Source organism: Dendronephthya gigantea, unplaced genomic scaffold (assembly GCF_004324835.1).
Source record: "Dendronephthya gigantea isolate DGI-Jeju-01 unplaced genomic scaffold, DenGig_1.0 000043F, whole genome shotgun sequence".
NCBI classification, from domain to species: domain Eukaryota; kingdom Metazoa; phylum Cnidaria; class Anthozoa; order Malacalcyonacea; family Nephtheidae; genus Dendronephthya; species Dendronephthya gigantea.
The window spans coordinates 244,032-257,958 of NW_021163053.1; the positions used below are offsets into that span (position 1 = coordinate 244,032).

At 37.7% G+C, this 13,927-nt stretch overlaps 1 protein-coding gene, 2 long non-coding RNA genes and 22 other non-coding genes across 25 annotated transcripts; all 25 read left to right on the forward strand.

Moving 5' to 3' along the window:
* The first annotated feature begins 120 nt into the window (after positions 1 to 120).
* LOC114527133 (plexin domain-containing protein 2-like) lies at positions 121 to 5,523 on the forward strand. Its single transcript, XM_028548764.1, has 13 exons — positions 121 to 291; positions 1,490 to 1,872; positions 2,050 to 2,175; positions 2,262 to 2,331; positions 2,471 to 2,593; positions 2,773 to 2,823; positions 2,967 to 3,031; positions 3,157 to 3,274; positions 3,468 to 3,569; positions 3,726 to 3,807; positions 4,045 to 4,117; positions 4,328 to 4,606; positions 4,917 to 5,523. The coding sequence occupies exons 1-13, from the start codon at positions 219 to 221 to the stop codon at positions 5,013 to 5,015; spliced, it is 1,644 nt and encodes a 547-aa protein (XP_028404565.1). The 5' UTR covers positions 121 to 218; the 3' UTR covers positions 5,016 to 5,523.
* Positions 5,524 to 5,824: 301 nt separating this feature from the next.
* LOC114527267 lies at positions 5,825 to 6,849 on the forward strand. Its single transcript, XR_003687399.1, has 3 exons — positions 5,825 to 5,904; positions 5,994 to 6,119; positions 6,437 to 6,849. It is a non-coding gene; the product is annotated as an uncharacterized LOC114527267 (long non-coding RNA).
* A 1,050-nt stretch (positions 6,850 to 7,899) lies between these two features.
* Positions 7,900 to 7,989, forward strand: Trnai-uau. Its single transcript is given in 2 exon segments — positions 7,900 to 7,937; positions 7,954 to 7,989. It is a non-coding gene; the product is annotated as a tRNA-Ile (tRNA).
* Positions 7,990 to 8,429: 440 nt separating this feature from the next.
* Trnai-uau lies at positions 8,430 to 8,519 on the forward strand. The gene is given in 2 exon segments: positions 8,430 to 8,467; positions 8,484 to 8,519. It is a non-coding gene; the product is annotated as a tRNA-Ile (tRNA).
* Positions 8,520 to 8,614: 95 nt separating this feature from the next.
* Positions 8,615 to 8,704, forward strand: Trnai-uau. Its single transcript is given in 2 exon segments — positions 8,615 to 8,652; positions 8,669 to 8,704. It is a non-coding gene; the product is annotated as a tRNA-Ile (tRNA).
* A 95-nt stretch (positions 8,705 to 8,799) lies between these two features.
* On the forward strand, positions 8,800 to 8,889 carry Trnai-uau. The gene is given in 2 exon segments: positions 8,800 to 8,837; positions 8,854 to 8,889. It is a non-coding gene; the product is annotated as a tRNA-Ile (tRNA).
* A 95-nt stretch (positions 8,890 to 8,984) lies between these two features.
* Trnai-uau lies at positions 8,985 to 9,074 on the forward strand. Its single transcript is given in 2 exon segments — positions 8,985 to 9,022; positions 9,039 to 9,074. It is a non-coding gene; the product is annotated as a tRNA-Ile (tRNA).
* Positions 9,075 to 9,350: 276 nt separating this feature from the next.
* On the forward strand, positions 9,351 to 9,440 carry Trnai-uau. Its single transcript is given in 2 exon segments — positions 9,351 to 9,388; positions 9,405 to 9,440. It is a non-coding gene; the product is annotated as a tRNA-Ile (tRNA).
* Positions 9,441 to 9,702: 262 nt separating this feature from the next.
* On the forward strand, positions 9,703 to 9,792 carry Trnai-uau. The gene is given in 2 exon segments: positions 9,703 to 9,740; positions 9,757 to 9,792. It is a non-coding gene; the product is annotated as a tRNA-Ile (tRNA).
* Positions 9,793 to 10,222: 430 nt separating this feature from the next.
* Trnai-uau lies at positions 10,223 to 10,312 on the forward strand. Its single transcript is given in 2 exon segments — positions 10,223 to 10,260; positions 10,277 to 10,312. It is a non-coding gene; the product is annotated as a tRNA-Ile (tRNA).
* Positions 10,313 to 10,404: 92 nt separating this feature from the next.
* On the forward strand, positions 10,405 to 10,494 carry Trnai-uau. The gene is given in 2 exon segments: positions 10,405 to 10,442; positions 10,459 to 10,494. It is a non-coding gene; the product is annotated as a tRNA-Ile (tRNA).
* A 93-nt stretch (positions 10,495 to 10,587) lies between these two features.
* Trnai-uau lies at positions 10,588 to 10,677 on the forward strand. Its single transcript is given in 2 exon segments — positions 10,588 to 10,625; positions 10,642 to 10,677. It is a non-coding gene; the product is annotated as a tRNA-Ile (tRNA).
* A 93-nt stretch (positions 10,678 to 10,770) lies between these two features.
* On the forward strand, positions 10,771 to 10,859 carry Trnai-uau. The gene is given in 2 exon segments: positions 10,771 to 10,807; positions 10,824 to 10,859. It is a non-coding gene; the product is annotated as a tRNA-Ile (tRNA).
* Positions 10,860 to 11,123: 264 nt separating this feature from the next.
* Positions 11,124 to 11,213, forward strand: Trnai-uau. Its single transcript is given in 2 exon segments — positions 11,124 to 11,161; positions 11,178 to 11,213. It is a non-coding gene; the product is annotated as a tRNA-Ile (tRNA).
* Positions 11,214 to 11,479: 266 nt separating this feature from the next.
* Positions 11,480 to 11,569, forward strand: Trnai-uau. The gene is given in 2 exon segments: positions 11,480 to 11,517; positions 11,534 to 11,569. It is a non-coding gene; the product is annotated as a tRNA-Ile (tRNA).
* A 95-nt stretch (positions 11,570 to 11,664) lies between these two features.
* Positions 11,665 to 11,754, forward strand: Trnai-uau. The gene is given in 2 exon segments: positions 11,665 to 11,702; positions 11,719 to 11,754. It is a non-coding gene; the product is annotated as a tRNA-Ile (tRNA).
* Positions 11,755 to 11,849: 95 nt separating this feature from the next.
* On the forward strand, positions 11,850 to 11,939 carry Trnai-uau. The gene is given in 2 exon segments: positions 11,850 to 11,887; positions 11,904 to 11,939. It is a non-coding gene; the product is annotated as a tRNA-Ile (tRNA).
* A 228-nt stretch (positions 11,940 to 12,167) lies between these two features.
* Positions 12,168 to 13,871, forward strand: LOC114527206. Its single transcript, XR_003687394.1, has 3 exons — positions 12,168 to 12,633; positions 12,975 to 13,529; positions 13,703 to 13,871. It is a non-coding gene; the product is annotated as an uncharacterized LOC114527206 (long non-coding RNA).
* Trnai-uau lies at positions 12,198 to 12,287 on the forward strand. The gene is given in 2 exon segments: positions 12,198 to 12,235; positions 12,252 to 12,287. It is a non-coding gene; the product is annotated as a tRNA-Ile (tRNA).
* On the forward strand, positions 12,387 to 12,476 carry Trnai-uau. The gene is given in 2 exon segments: positions 12,387 to 12,424; positions 12,441 to 12,476. It is a non-coding gene; the product is annotated as a tRNA-Ile (tRNA).
* Positions 12,917 to 13,002, forward strand: Trnai-uau. Its single transcript is given in 2 exon segments — positions 12,917 to 12,954; positions 12,967 to 13,002. It is a non-coding gene; the product is annotated as a tRNA-Ile (tRNA).
* On the forward strand, positions 13,098 to 13,187 carry Trnai-uau. Its single transcript is given in 2 exon segments — positions 13,098 to 13,135; positions 13,152 to 13,187. It is a non-coding gene; the product is annotated as a tRNA-Ile (tRNA).
* On the forward strand, positions 13,283 to 13,372 carry Trnai-uau. The gene is given in 2 exon segments: positions 13,283 to 13,320; positions 13,337 to 13,372. It is a non-coding gene; the product is annotated as a tRNA-Ile (tRNA).
* Positions 13,641 to 13,730, forward strand: Trnai-uau. Its single transcript is given in 2 exon segments — positions 13,641 to 13,678; positions 13,695 to 13,730. It is a non-coding gene; the product is annotated as a tRNA-Ile (tRNA).
* On the forward strand, positions 13,826 to 13,915 carry Trnai-uau. The gene is given in 2 exon segments: positions 13,826 to 13,863; positions 13,880 to 13,915. It is a non-coding gene; the product is annotated as a tRNA-Ile (tRNA).
* The last annotated feature ends 12 nt before the right edge of the window (positions 13,916 to 13,927 follow it).

The following is a 13,927-nucleotide window of genomic DNA, read 5'->3' on the forward strand; positions in this document are numbered from 1 at the left end:
AGAAGCGAATAAATTTTAAATTACAAAAAGCGAAAAATTGCAACGAGCCACCTTAAGTCACCCTCGTTACTAACGCGGTTATATAATTTGTATACATAAAATACATAATGTAAACAAAATATCATTTCGCATCTCTGCCATCTCAGCATCTGTGGACTCCAAGATAAGAAATATAAATACGAATGCTTCATTTTTAATAGAAACAGTATATAATCACGATGATTACTATTATCCTGTTATTGTGTATTTTATCAAACGTTTTTGTCATAGGATTTTGCCGTGAATATAAAGGTAAGACTAAGGTTAGGGTATAAATAAGTTAGAATAAATAATACTTGGCCATCTTGAATATCATACGGTTTAAATTACATACTCAAAACAGGTCTTTGTTCTCAAACTTCATCTTGTCTTGAAATATACTCAGGTCAATGTGATATCTTGTTTATTCGGAATATTACTGAATTACTGTCAAACTGAGGCAGGTATTATTTTTAGCATACGAAATTCAATGTCTTTATAGGCGGCTTGTAATATCAATAATATAAAGTAAATGTTTTCAATTTACAATGAAAATTGTTGCAAAGAAAGCAATCATATTAACAAAGAAATTGTAGCTTATAGATAGATAAATATGTACGAACTACTTCACTTCATAAAAAGCGATTGACGTATATGTATGTATAATTTATAATATACACTGCCGCCTGTGACCAGAGGCTTGTGATTAAAGTTGTCTGTTCTAGTGTGTCTGTGTCACTATTTTAGAAGTCCTTTCCTTAACACGGATGTTTATCTGGCGATACAAGAAACGAACCATATGCCACAAAATCATAGTAGCTAATCTAAATAAATAAAACAGGCAGTATATTAGGCAGTTAGGCAGTATATGAAGAGAAAACATTCAGTTGTTATGCACATTGACATTGCACAGCCTAGTCCAAAAAGAATGCAACGCGCTAAAGAGGACTAGGTACTAGTCTGTGTTATGCAGGGTGGAACCTGCATAAATTATAATAACATACAGAATAATTTATATCCGAAGGGCTGACGTAAAGCAATATTGATTTGGAGGTCTGTGCCCAGAATCTGTAGCTTCGATGATTTTACGTTTTATTTTTCCACTCAATTTACTTTATTTTTATATAACTTGAGGTCCATTACATATGGACATATGAACTAGTACACGACGAGCGACAGCCATTTTCACTGAAATTTTGGTAATTGTCGCAAGTTTTAATTAATGCGTCTTTCTGAAATAAAATAAATAAATTCACCGATTTTAATCGGCAAATATCAAACTGTTTTGATATATTCCGATCGCAGTCTGCCGAATAAAATCGCTTATATAAAAATGACATTGCAAACGCAAGGACTTTGAACAGCTAAAATTGAACAACAAAAATCGCGTCGTAAGAATTTGCATATGAACTATCACCACATAGAAATCTCCAGCTTGTAATCTAATTATTGAATCTTTTCTACTGTTTAGTGTACTATGATGTTTATGATTATGGCAAACTGGCGGAAACAAAGTTTCTGATAAGTCATAACATCATCAAAAGATCCGCATTTGGTGCTAATTTATCGTCAACTGCCAGTCCATCCACCTCTGTAAAAACAACACAGAATACCACGAATCCAAAAACATCATATGCTACTGCAAGTACAAAACTACCAACTCGCCAGCCCTTTCTTAACACGACCGGTCAGCCTTCTTCGAGTACAACTGGTCAAGCTAAAACAAACCACTCTACAACTGCAAATAGAAAAACAAATCGTCCCTCAATACCTTGGACGACTACACCTAGAAACAATGGTACAACACAAATGCCAGTCAACTACACTAATGGAACGAATACAACCTTTTCTCAGGTGATTTAACTGCTTATATAATAACAAATCGCGCAATCATCGTATTAATATATAGCATTGCATCGCGTGACTCAATAACAAGTAAGCGCGCGTTCTTGTTACTTAATTCTTTTTTGGGTAAGAATCGTATGCGCCGATACTGGTTTGAGTGACGTATAATTATGCCTTGTGGTATAGGATAACCACAGATATTTTACATCGCGTTATTTTTCATCTGGTGGAAGATGGTGGTTCGACGTGAACGACGGTAGTGCACAACCAAAGCTACAAGTTCACTTAACGAAGAATTTGCGGTATTCTGAGGTCTGTTAATGCAATTATGTGGCACTGATTTTAACCTTTTTATTATCTACAGCTTTGCCAAATTCTAGTTGATTTTTCTTATTTAGACCATCAAAACCTCATTCACATTCCCTTACTATGGACATGAAATTAATAAAATCACTATCACAAATAAAGGTACAAAATCGTCGTTCACAGTTTCATATTGAAATAGTTGAATAAAATTAATTTAAGGAGGAGGTTCAATAAAGGCGGGATTATTCTTCCAGGTGTCTTGAAATATGTTATAAATATATGTTGTATCTCATTTTTCCAGGATACTTGTTTTTGGGTGAGGAAATGCACAAGTTTAATGCATCAATGCAATATGTTGCGCCACTTATGGCGGATTTTGGCGCTCATCTTCATAATGAGACCTCTATACATTATGTTGACACAGGTACCGTACAATATTCTTGTTTTATACGGGATTTTGATGTACCTAAATACGAAAAATACGGCCCAGTAATTCTCGTACAACACTTAAGCGTCAACTGAAATATTACAAATTGGATTATTTCTAAAATTATTGCCATTCTAACTATCAACTTCAGTTCAACTGGTATATTCATTGTGTAGGTGATCGTTTCACCGTGGAATGGAAAAATTTAAAGTTACAAAATCAACAAGGTTTGCTTCTTCTAAAATCACGTGTTTTGAATCCAATATTTGCAGAAAATACCTTAATGATTTGTAATATAAATATGATTGATATATTCTATAGAATACGATATTTAAAAAAATATTTACTTTAATTTCTTCTTTCTGATCAGCGGGTACATTTTCCTTCCAATGCTCTGTTCTGAAGAATGGTACAATAATTTTTGCTTATAAAAATGTAAGCTATACTTTTTATAAAATTACCTTGGTATCGTATAAAAGAAATGTCAAGAACAAACCCATTTAGATCTTACCTCAGTCTTTCTAAATTCCAAAAACGTTGACACGCAATTTTTTCCTTAGATCCCTGTCGCTGTTAGTAAAATAAAGAATAACACTTTTCCTGTTCGTGTTGGTCTGTCTGATAGCTATGTTGTTCGTTATGTACGTTATGGATTATTCTTTATAGAAGGAAAATTCTGTAAGTATAAATTCACACACGAGCCTACACATGAGCTGGTCTGCAAATCATAGTTATCTTACACTACATATAGAAATATACCTGGATTGCATATTCATATATTTGCCCTGGAAATATTAAACAATTTCTATACTAAAGTAAAATGGAAATTGACATGAGTGAAATGTACAACTCAGTTTTTGTTATATTTCAGACACGAGAATTATTTATTACATCTATTATCGATACCATCAAATTAAGCTTGGAAAGGAACTAGCAAAAAGTGGATCTGCTTTTGTTATGACACCGTTACCAAGTAAGAATTGTGATCAAAAAAAGTTTATTCATCTAAAGGATAAAGAAAGCGCAGGAATATAGATCAGTTGTTTGAGGGGAAGCTGTCTGGTAGTATAACGATATTTTAATTGCTATGTGCCATGCAGTATATTGATATATTTTCTTTCTTTTGAAGATTGCATTATGTACAAGTCTTGTGATTCTTGCATGAACAGCAAAACACAGTTTTCATGTAGATGGTGTCCTAAGATAGGGAGGTAAGACCAACAACAACAATTCATTTTTGGGTAGAAAGTCACCTAAAATACACATTATTATTAAGATATATTATTAAGATGGAAAGGAAACTTCTTTATGTTACTGCAGTTTTTAAATGATTTTTGGATGGAACCTTGTCATGGATCGTAGCAGATTATCTTCAAGTTATGCAATTTACTGTTAAGGTATATAATGTACAAACAAATGAAACAATTCATGTTATTTCCGCTCTGCAGATGCTCTGATGGAATCGACCGCCACCGACATGATTGGCTCGTATATAGATGCAATCGATACAGTGTAACAAAGGTAAATTGTCGTGAGATTTAAACTCACTTTACACGATACCGGATTGCTGTTAAGAACCGGTCAAATTTTGTTCGTATTAAAAGCAGTGAAGACTTATGTTGGAGACCTGAATACAGATATGAAATTTATCCATTCAATATGTATGTTGTAAGACCGCAACATATCTCCACAATAATATGTAGTAAACCTTCACATTCAAATACTTCTTAGTGTCGTGCGATTGGAACTGTCAAACCTAAGAGCTCAATCGTGAGAACTGTCAAACCTAAGAGCTCAAATTCGTCAAAACAGCCGAAAACTGAAAACAATATTAATGGAAACAGGGCGAATCAGAAGACAAAATCCCGCGGTGGTGGTCGTAAGTCAGGCAAACGTGCTGGTGCAGCTGTTGCGATTGTGATTACTGCTCTCATTTGTATCGTGATTGCTTGCTGGATTGCGTATGCCTATACTCATCCACTGTCGAAATCTGGCATGTTTTTGATGCAGGTAATATCTGTACACAAAATGATGTCTGATAATCAATGAGCTTATTATGTAGATTAATTATGTAGCGACTAGCAATGGACGAATTTATAAACGTACTACCCAAAAGCATTTTTATTGGTTGAAAATCCTCGGAAAAGCTGGCGAGTTGGTCATATTTCCGTTGCATATTTCTTTTTGAAATGAGAGCGGTCTAGGGCACTACTATATCTATACTACCAGCAGGCTACTACTATCTATACTAGTAACGTCTTCCTAAAGGCTTTCTTATGTATACAGATAATTCTTATACAAATATAACGTGTATTTTCAGTACGGAAACCCAAGAAAATGGTTTAACAATTCTGGGAGTGGGTCAACCGGTGGTGGAAAGATCACATTCAAATCAATGCCTCATGAAAGCACTGCTTAAATACTGTTATTCCATGTAATTATTATTATACTTCTATATGATATCTCCATTCATGTTGTCGTTGTCTATAGTAGAGTTTATGCTTTGTCAGTTCCATGAGCCCTCACTATTATCAGTAGGCTATTTAATTCGCGATGTGAATATTGATGAATAAGATAACAAGTTTTTTTTGATAAATAAATTGTAATCATGTAAATGGACACATATTAAAAATCTCCACGGACTTTTAATCCGTACAATATTTGTAGACATTACAGAACACAGGTTAAAAAATATACACCTACAAAATTAGTCAACCATTTTGAGCATTAGATGTTGCAAACTTGTAATATTTTCCCGATGAGATCTCTTCATCTTCATTATACAATTCTGAGAGTGATCTCTTGATAATATGAAGAATTATCTCAGGCTCATATTTATCTACCGATAATTCATTGACAGGGAGACTATCAAAGATTGTACTATCTAAGATGTAATTTACTGTAATATTTAAAATTGTAATAAAATATAGTCGTAATAACCTAGTGTCTAACTTTGATTGTGTTTCTTGCAGCAGCTCCGCGGCTCTCTGGTGGGTCACTACTGTGTGTCACAGTCGCGCTATTTGAATCCAGTCCATTGTGACCTTACTCGAGATATTGGTTTATATTCTATTGTATTTATTAGATAGGTTTTTCAAGCCTTAAATAGCCTGTTAACCTAAGACATTACTATTGGTAGACCAACATCCAAAAGGAAAATGAGATATGGTTCAATTTTTTTGTGTAATTCTTTTTACTTATATGAAGTAACTTGATTTGTGACGCGGGCTCAAGGTTCAAGGACAACTTTAAAGCTTTGAAAATATAATTTGGCGATTTCTTGTTAATTTTTCTCCTTTTTGAAAGTGGTAAGTTAAGTTTTTGGTGTTATTTCTTAATCATAATTTTCTGTACAAGTTTTACCATAATAACATTTTGTATTAATAAAACGTTTTAGGACACAAGACAAGTGTTGCAGTAGTGTTAAGTGTTAACTCCGACGATGACAAGTTTCGCTCGAAATTTTATGAACCAATATTATAAAAGAGCGAACAATGTTCGAATGTACCAGGAGTTATTTCAGGTTTGGTTGGCGGCATTTTTAATGACTAGGGAGCATTTGTATATAAAAAGACTAGTTAACTTTTAACTGTAGTTAACGACAGAATTCAATGGCCAATCAGATTATGAGAGTTGTGTATTTCTCAGTTAACTAGGATTTAACTATGCAAAATGTAGTTAAGAACTTTAAACAACTGGCCCTAAGTTTTTTAATTAGCCTCATGATGGACAGTTCTCCAGTATCATCATGATTGTTGTAGCCTTGTATCAAACTAAAGGCTGTGTTACAAGATAAAATTTTTCTGCAATTCTCATATTTTTTATAACATTTATTGCTAGAAAGCCCACAATGTTCCTGTACATTTAAGAGGTCCATCGGATCAAGCCATCTACCAGGGCCTGATGGGTCTATCATTTTTTGGGATTGGTGTGTCTCTTTGTACTATATATGCAATGGCATCAGGAACATTAAAAAAAAAGTGAGATTTTGCAAAGCTTGTAGAGCAGTATTCAAAATATATGTTTTTAATATTATCCTCATTTATTGACATGTCTGGATATTCTATATTTAAGGAAATAATAAGATTGCATCTTTACAAAATAAAATAGATTCCAGTCTAACAGAGGCAGATGATTCATTTTTTATTCAAATATACCTACCTGCCTGAGTATTGTCAATATTGAAGTTATATGCTATCTCCAGGATTCAGTTTTCTTCAACACGTCTTGCAATCATGTAGTACTTTCTGGATCATCAATCATTCAATCCATCCCCAAGAATTTTCTTATATACTACTTAATCTTTTTCTCTAATGCAAAAACAAATACATTAAATACATCAACTACATAAAATGTGACCAAACCCTGACATATGGATCAAAACACTGCAACAGTTTCCTGTTAATAAGAGGAGACAACACCAGTTACGCATGTTATATATATATATATATACCTCTACCACCATCCTCACATATGTTGCGGATGCCGAAGTTGCTCTCTTCCACTCACATAATTTTTAAAAAATTAAAAGTCAGAAAATAATGTTTTCTCATGACATATCGTTTTTCTGAAGTACAGGGTGTCTCAAAAAAAACGCAACCACTTAATATTCTAAAATTCATATTATTTATAAGCTCAATAGATTTTATGCCCCTGGGATTTTAAAATGGCTTCTAATCGTACAGTTTAACTGCTAATAGTCAAATCAGCTAAACTAATAATGGTGCAGCTAACAACCGAACAACGAGTTTTTATTGTCAACCTTATAAAATAAGTTGTAAGTAAAATTTTACTCGTTAAATACTTTCAATTCAGCTCGTTGGTTTACGCACCTGACTTTGTTTATCGACGATTGTGCCGCTAGAATATGATTACAAGCTTTCTCGCATTCCAGGGGGCAAACGTCTTTTGTGTTGTAGAACAAAGAGGATATTCATGAATATTAAGTGGTTGCGTTTTTTTTGATACACCCTGTATATGCGAAGGTTAGGGGTTCTATCCTCTCCAAGAGCACATTATTTGATCCTTTTCAAAGATTGACTTCTCATTTAATTTCCAGGAGATATAATTCACAAAATACCGTTTTTCATTCACAAATGTACCATCATTCACACAGTGTTTAAGCACCTGGCTCTCGTGGCCCAGTTGGTTAGTGCGTCGTACTTATAAGCAGTACCGAAGTATATGCGAAGGTCGAGGGTTCGATCAGATTCTTTGAACGATCTGAAGAATTATTATTTAGTTTCCAAAAGATATCTGTGGCAAAATTTTGTTGCATCATTCGCACATTTCTTACGCACCTGGCTCTCGTGGCCCAGTTGGTTAGTGCGTCGTACTTATAAGCAGTACCGAAGTATATGCGAAGGTCGAGGGTTCGATCCCCTCCTGGAGCAGATTCTTTGAACGATGTGAAGAATTATTATTTAGTTTCCAAAAGACATCTGTGGCAAAATTTTGTTCCATCATTCACACACTGTTTAAGCACCTGGCTCTCGTGGCCCAGTTGGTTAGTGCGTCGTACTTATAAGCAGTACCGAAGTATATGCGAAGGTCTAGGGTTCGATCAGATTCTTTGAACGATCTGAAGAATTATTATTTAGTTTCCAGGAGATATATGTGGCAAAATTTTGTTCCATCATTCACACACTTTTTAAGCACCTGGCTCTCGTGGCCCAGTTGGTTAGTGCGTCGTACTTATAAGCAGTACCGAAGTATATGCAAAGGTCGAGGTTCGATCAGATTCTTTGAACGATCTGAAGAATTATCATTTAGTTTCCAGGAGATATATGTGGCAAAATTTTGTTCCATCATTCACACACGTTTTAAGCACCTGGCTCTCGTGGCCCAGTTGGTTAGTGCGTCGTACTTATAAGCAGTACTGAAGTATATGCGAAGGTCGAGGGTTCGATCCCCTCCAGGAGCAGATTCTTTGAACGATGTGAAGAATTATTATTTAGTTTCCAGGAGATATCTGTGGCAAAATTTTGTTCCATCATTCACACACTGTTTAAGCACCTGGCTCTCGTGGCCCAGTTGGTTAGTGCGTCGTACTTATAAGCAGTACCGAAGTATATGCGAAGGTCGAGGGTTCAATCCCCTCCGGGAGCAGATTCTTTGAACGATCTGAAGAATTATTATTTAGTTTCCAAAAGATATCTGTGGCAAAATTTTGTTGCATCATTGGCACATTTCTTAAGCACCTGGCTCTCGTGGCTCAGTTGGTTAGTGCGTCGTACTTATAAGCAGTACCGAAGTATATGCGAAGGTCGAGGGTTCGATCCCCTCCGGGAGCAGATTCTTTGAACGATGAGAAGAATTATTATTTAGTTTCCAAAAGATATCTGTGGCAAAATTTTGTTCCATCATTCACACACGTTTTAAGCACCTGGCTCTCGTGGCCCAGTTGGTTAGTGCGTCGTACTTATAAGCAGTACCGAAGTATATGCGAAGGTCGAGGGTTCGATCCCCTCCGGGAGCAGATTCTTTGAACGATGTGAAGAATTATTATTTAGTTTCCAAAAGATATCTGTGGCAAAATTTTGTTCCATCATTCACACACGTTTTAAGCACCTGGCTCTCGTGGCCCAGTTGGTTAGTGCGTCGTACTTATAAGCAGTACCGAAGTATATGCACGAATATCGCGAAGGTCGAGGTTCGATCAGATTCTTTGAACGATCTGAAGAATTTATTTAGTTTCCAGGAGATATATGTGGCAAAATTTTGTTCCATCATTCACACACGTTTTAAGCACCTGGCTCTCGTGGCCCAGTTGGTTAGTGCGTCGTACTTATAAGCAGTACCGAAGTATATGCGAAGGTCGAGGGTTCGATCCCCTCCGGGAGCAGATTCTTTGAACGATGTGAAGAATTATTATTTAGTTTCCAAAAGATCTGTGGCAAAATTTTTTCCATCATTCACACACGTTTAAGCACCTGGCTCTCGTGGCCCAGTTGGTTAGTGCGTCGTACTTATAAGCAGTACCGAAGTATATGCGAAGGTCGAGGGTTCGATCAGATTCTTTGAACGATCTGAAGAATTATTATTTAGTTTCCAAAAGATATCTGTGGCAAATTTGTTGCATCATTCGCACATTTCTTAAGCACCTGGCTCTCGTGGCCCAGTTGGTTAGTGCGTCGTACTTATAAGCAGTACCGAAGTATATGCGAAGGTCGAGGGTTCGATCCCCTCCGGGAGCAGATTCTTTGAACGATTGAAGAATTATTATTTAGTTTCCAGGATATCTGTGGCAAAATTTTGCTCCATCATTCACACACTTTTAAGCACCTGGCTCTCGTGGCCCAGTTGGTTAGTGCGTCGTACTTATAAGCAGTACCGAAGTATATGCGAAGGTCGAGGGTTCGATCAGATTCTTTGAACGATCTGAAGAATTATATTTAGTTTCCAAAGATATATGTGGCAAAATTTTGTTCCATCATTCACACACGTTTTAAGCACCTGGCTCTCGTGGCCCAGTTGGTTAGTGCGTCGTACTTATAAGCAGTACCGAAGTATATGCAAAGGTCGAGGTTCGATCAGATTCTTTGAACGATCTGAAGAATTATATTTAGTTTCCAGATATCTGTGGCAAAATTTTGTTCCATCATTCACACACGTTTTAAGCACCTGGCTCTCGTGGCCCAGTTGGTTAGTGCGTCGTACTTATAAGCAGTACCGAAGTATATGCGAAGGTCGAGGGTTCGATCCCCTCCGGGAGCAGATTCTTTGAACGTGATGAAGAATTATTATTTAGTTTCCAAAAGATATCTGTGGCAAAATTTTGTTGCATCATTCACACATTTTTAAGCCTGGCTCTCGTGGCCCAGTTGGTTAGTGCGTCGTACTTATAAGCAGTACCGAAGTATATGCGAAGGTCGAGGGTTCGATCCCCTCCGGGAGCAGATTCTTTGAACGATATGAAGAATTATTATTTAGTTTCCAAGATATCTGTGGCAAAATTTTGCTCCATCATTCACACACTTTTTAAGCACCTGGCTCTCGTGGCCCAGTTGGTTAGTGCGTCGTACTTATAAGCAGTACCGAAGTATATGCGAAGGTCGAGGGTTCGATCCCCTCCGGGAGCAGATTCTTTGAACGATCTGAAGAATTATTATTTAGTTTCCAAAAGATATCTGTGGCAAAATTTTGTTCCATCATTCACACTTTTTAAGCACCTGGCTCTCGTGGCCAGTTGGTTAGTGCGTCGTACTTATAAGCAGTACCGAAGTATATGCGAAGGTCGAGGGTTCGATCCCCTCCGGGAGCAGATTCTTTGAACGATGTGAAGAATTATTATTTAGTTTCCAAAAGATATCTGTGGCAAAATTTTGTTCCATCATTCACACACGTTTTAAGCACCTGGCTCTCGTGGCCCAGTTGGTTAGTGCGTCGTACTTATAAGCAGTACCGAAGTATATGCGAAGGTCGAGGGTTCGATCAGATTCTTTGAACGATCTGAAGAATTATTTTAGTTTCCAAGATATCTGTGGCAAAATTTTGTTCCATCATTCACACACGTTTTAAGCACCTGGCTCTCGTGGCCCAGTTGGTTAGTGCGTCGTACTTATAAGCAGTACCGAAGTATATGCGAAGGTCGAGGGTTCGATCCCCTCCGGGAGCAGATTCTTTGAACGATGTGAAGAATTATTATTTAGTTTCCAAAAGATATCTGTGGCAAAATTTTTTCCATCATTCACACACGTTTAAGCACCTGGCTCTCGTGGCCCAGTTGGTTAGTGCGTCGTACTTATAAGCAGTACCGAAGTATATGCGAAGGTCGAGGGTTCGATCAGATTCTTTGAACGATCTGAAGAATTATTATTTAGTTTCCAAAAGATATCTGTGGCAAAATTTTGTTGCATCATTCGCACATTTTTTAAGCACCTGGCTCTCGTGGCCCAGTTGGTTAGTGCGTCGTACTTATAAGCAGTACCGAAGTATATGCGAAGGTCGAGGGTTCGATCCCCTCCGGGAGCAGATTCTTTGAACGATCTGAAGAATTATTATTTAGTTTCCAGGAGATATCTGTGGCAAAATTTTGCTCCATCATTCACACACTTTTTAAGCACCTGGCTCTCGTGGCCCAGTTGGTTAGTGCGTCGTACTTATAAGCAGTACCGAAGTATATGCGAAGGTCGAGGGTTCAATCCCCTCCGGGAGCAGATTCTTTGAACGATCTGAAGAATTATTATTTAGTTTCCAAAAGATATCTGTGGCAAAATTTTGTTGCATCATTGGCACATTTCTTAAGCACCTGGCTCTCGTGGCTCAGTTGGTTAGTGCGTCGTACTTATAAGCAGTACCGAAGTATATGCGAAGGTCGAGGGTTCGATCCCCTCCGGGAGCAGATTCTTTGAACGATGTGAAGAATTATTATTTAGTTTCCAAAAGATATCTGTGGCAAAATTTTGTTGCATCATTCACACTTAAGCACCTGGCTCTCGTGGCCAGTTGGTTATGCGTCGTACTTATAAGCAGTACTGAAGTATATGCGAAGGTCGAGGGTTCGATCAGATTTTTGAACGATCTGAAGAATTATTATTTAGTTTCCAAAGATATCTGTGGCAAATTTTGTTGCATCATTGGCACATTTCTTAAGCACCTGGCTCTCGTGGCTCAGTTGGTTAGTGCGTCGTACTTATAAGCAGTACCGAAGTATATGCGAAGGTCGAGGGTTCGATCCCCTCCGGGAGCAGATTCTTTGAACGATCTTCAATATTGAATTACCTTTAATTTCCAGGAGATATATGTGGCAAATTGCTGTTGCATCATTCGCACATTTCTTAAGCACCTGGCTCTCGTGGCCCAGTTGGTTAATGCGTCGTACTTATAAGCAGTACCGAAGTATATGCGAAGGTCGAGGGTTCGATCCCCTCCGGGAGCAGATTCTTTGAACGATGTGAAGAATTATTATTTAGTTTCCAAAAGATATCTGTGGCAAAATTTTGTTCCATCATTCACACACTGTTTAAGCACCTGGCTCTCGTGGCCCAGTTGGTTAGTGCGTCGTACTTATAAGCAGTACCGAAGTATATGCGAAGGTCTAGGGTTCGATCAGATTCTTTGAACGATCTGAAGAATTATTATTTAGTTTCCAGGAGATATATGTGGCAAAATTTTGTTCCATCATTCACACACTTTTTAAGCACCTGGCTCTCGTGGCCCAGTTGTTTAGTGCGTCGTACTTATAAGCAGTACCGAAGTATATGCAAAGGTCGAGGTTCGATCAGATTCTTTGAACGATCTGAATAATTATCATTTAGTTTCCAGGAGATATATGTGGCAAAATTTTGTTCCATCATTCACGCACGTTTTAAGCACCTGGCTCTCGTGGCCCAGTTGGTTAGGGCGTCGTACTTATAAGCAGTACCTATATGCGAAGGTCGAGGGTTCGATCCCCTCCGGGAGCAGATTCTTTGAACGATGTGAAGAATTATTATTTAGTTTCCAAAAGATATCTGTGGCAAAATTTTGTTCCATCATTCACACACTGTTTAAGCACCTGGCTCTCGTGGCCCAGTTGGTTAGTGCGTCGTACTTATAAGCAGTACCGAAGTATATGCGAAGGTCGAGGGTTCGATCCCCTCCGGGAGCAGATTCTTTGAACGATGTGAAGAATTATTATTTAGTCTCCAAAAGATATCTGTGGCAAAATTTTGTTCCATCATTCACACACTTTTTAAGCACCTGGCTCTCGTGGCCCAGTTGGTTAGTGCGTCGTACTTATAAGCAGTACCGAAGTATATGCGAAGGTCGAGGGTTCGATCCCCTCCGGGAGCAGATTCTTTGAACGATCTGAAGAATTATTATTTAGTTTCCAAAAGATATCTGTGGCAAAATTTTGTTGCATCATTGGCACATTTCTTAAGCACCTGGCTCTCGTGGCCCAGTTGGTTAGTGCGTCGTACTTATAAGCAGTACCGAAGTATATGCGAAGGTCGAGGGTTCGATCAGATTCTTTGAACGATCTGAAGAATTATTATTTAGTTTCCAAAAGATATATGTGGCAAAATTTTGCTCCATCATTCACACACTTTTTAAGCACCTGGCTCTCGTGGCCCAGTTGGTTAATGCGTCGTACTTATAAACAGTACCGAAGTATATGCGAAGGTCGAGGGTTCGATCCCCTCCGGGAGCAGATTCTTTGAACGATGTGAAGAATTATTATTTAGTCTCCAAAAGATATCTGTGGCAAAATTTTGTTCCATCATTCACACACGTTTTAAGCACCTGGCTCTCGTGGCCCAGTTAGTTAGTGCGTCGTACTTATAAGCAGTACCGAAGTATATGCGAAGGTCAAGGGTTCAATCCCCTCCGGGAGCAGATTCTTTGAAC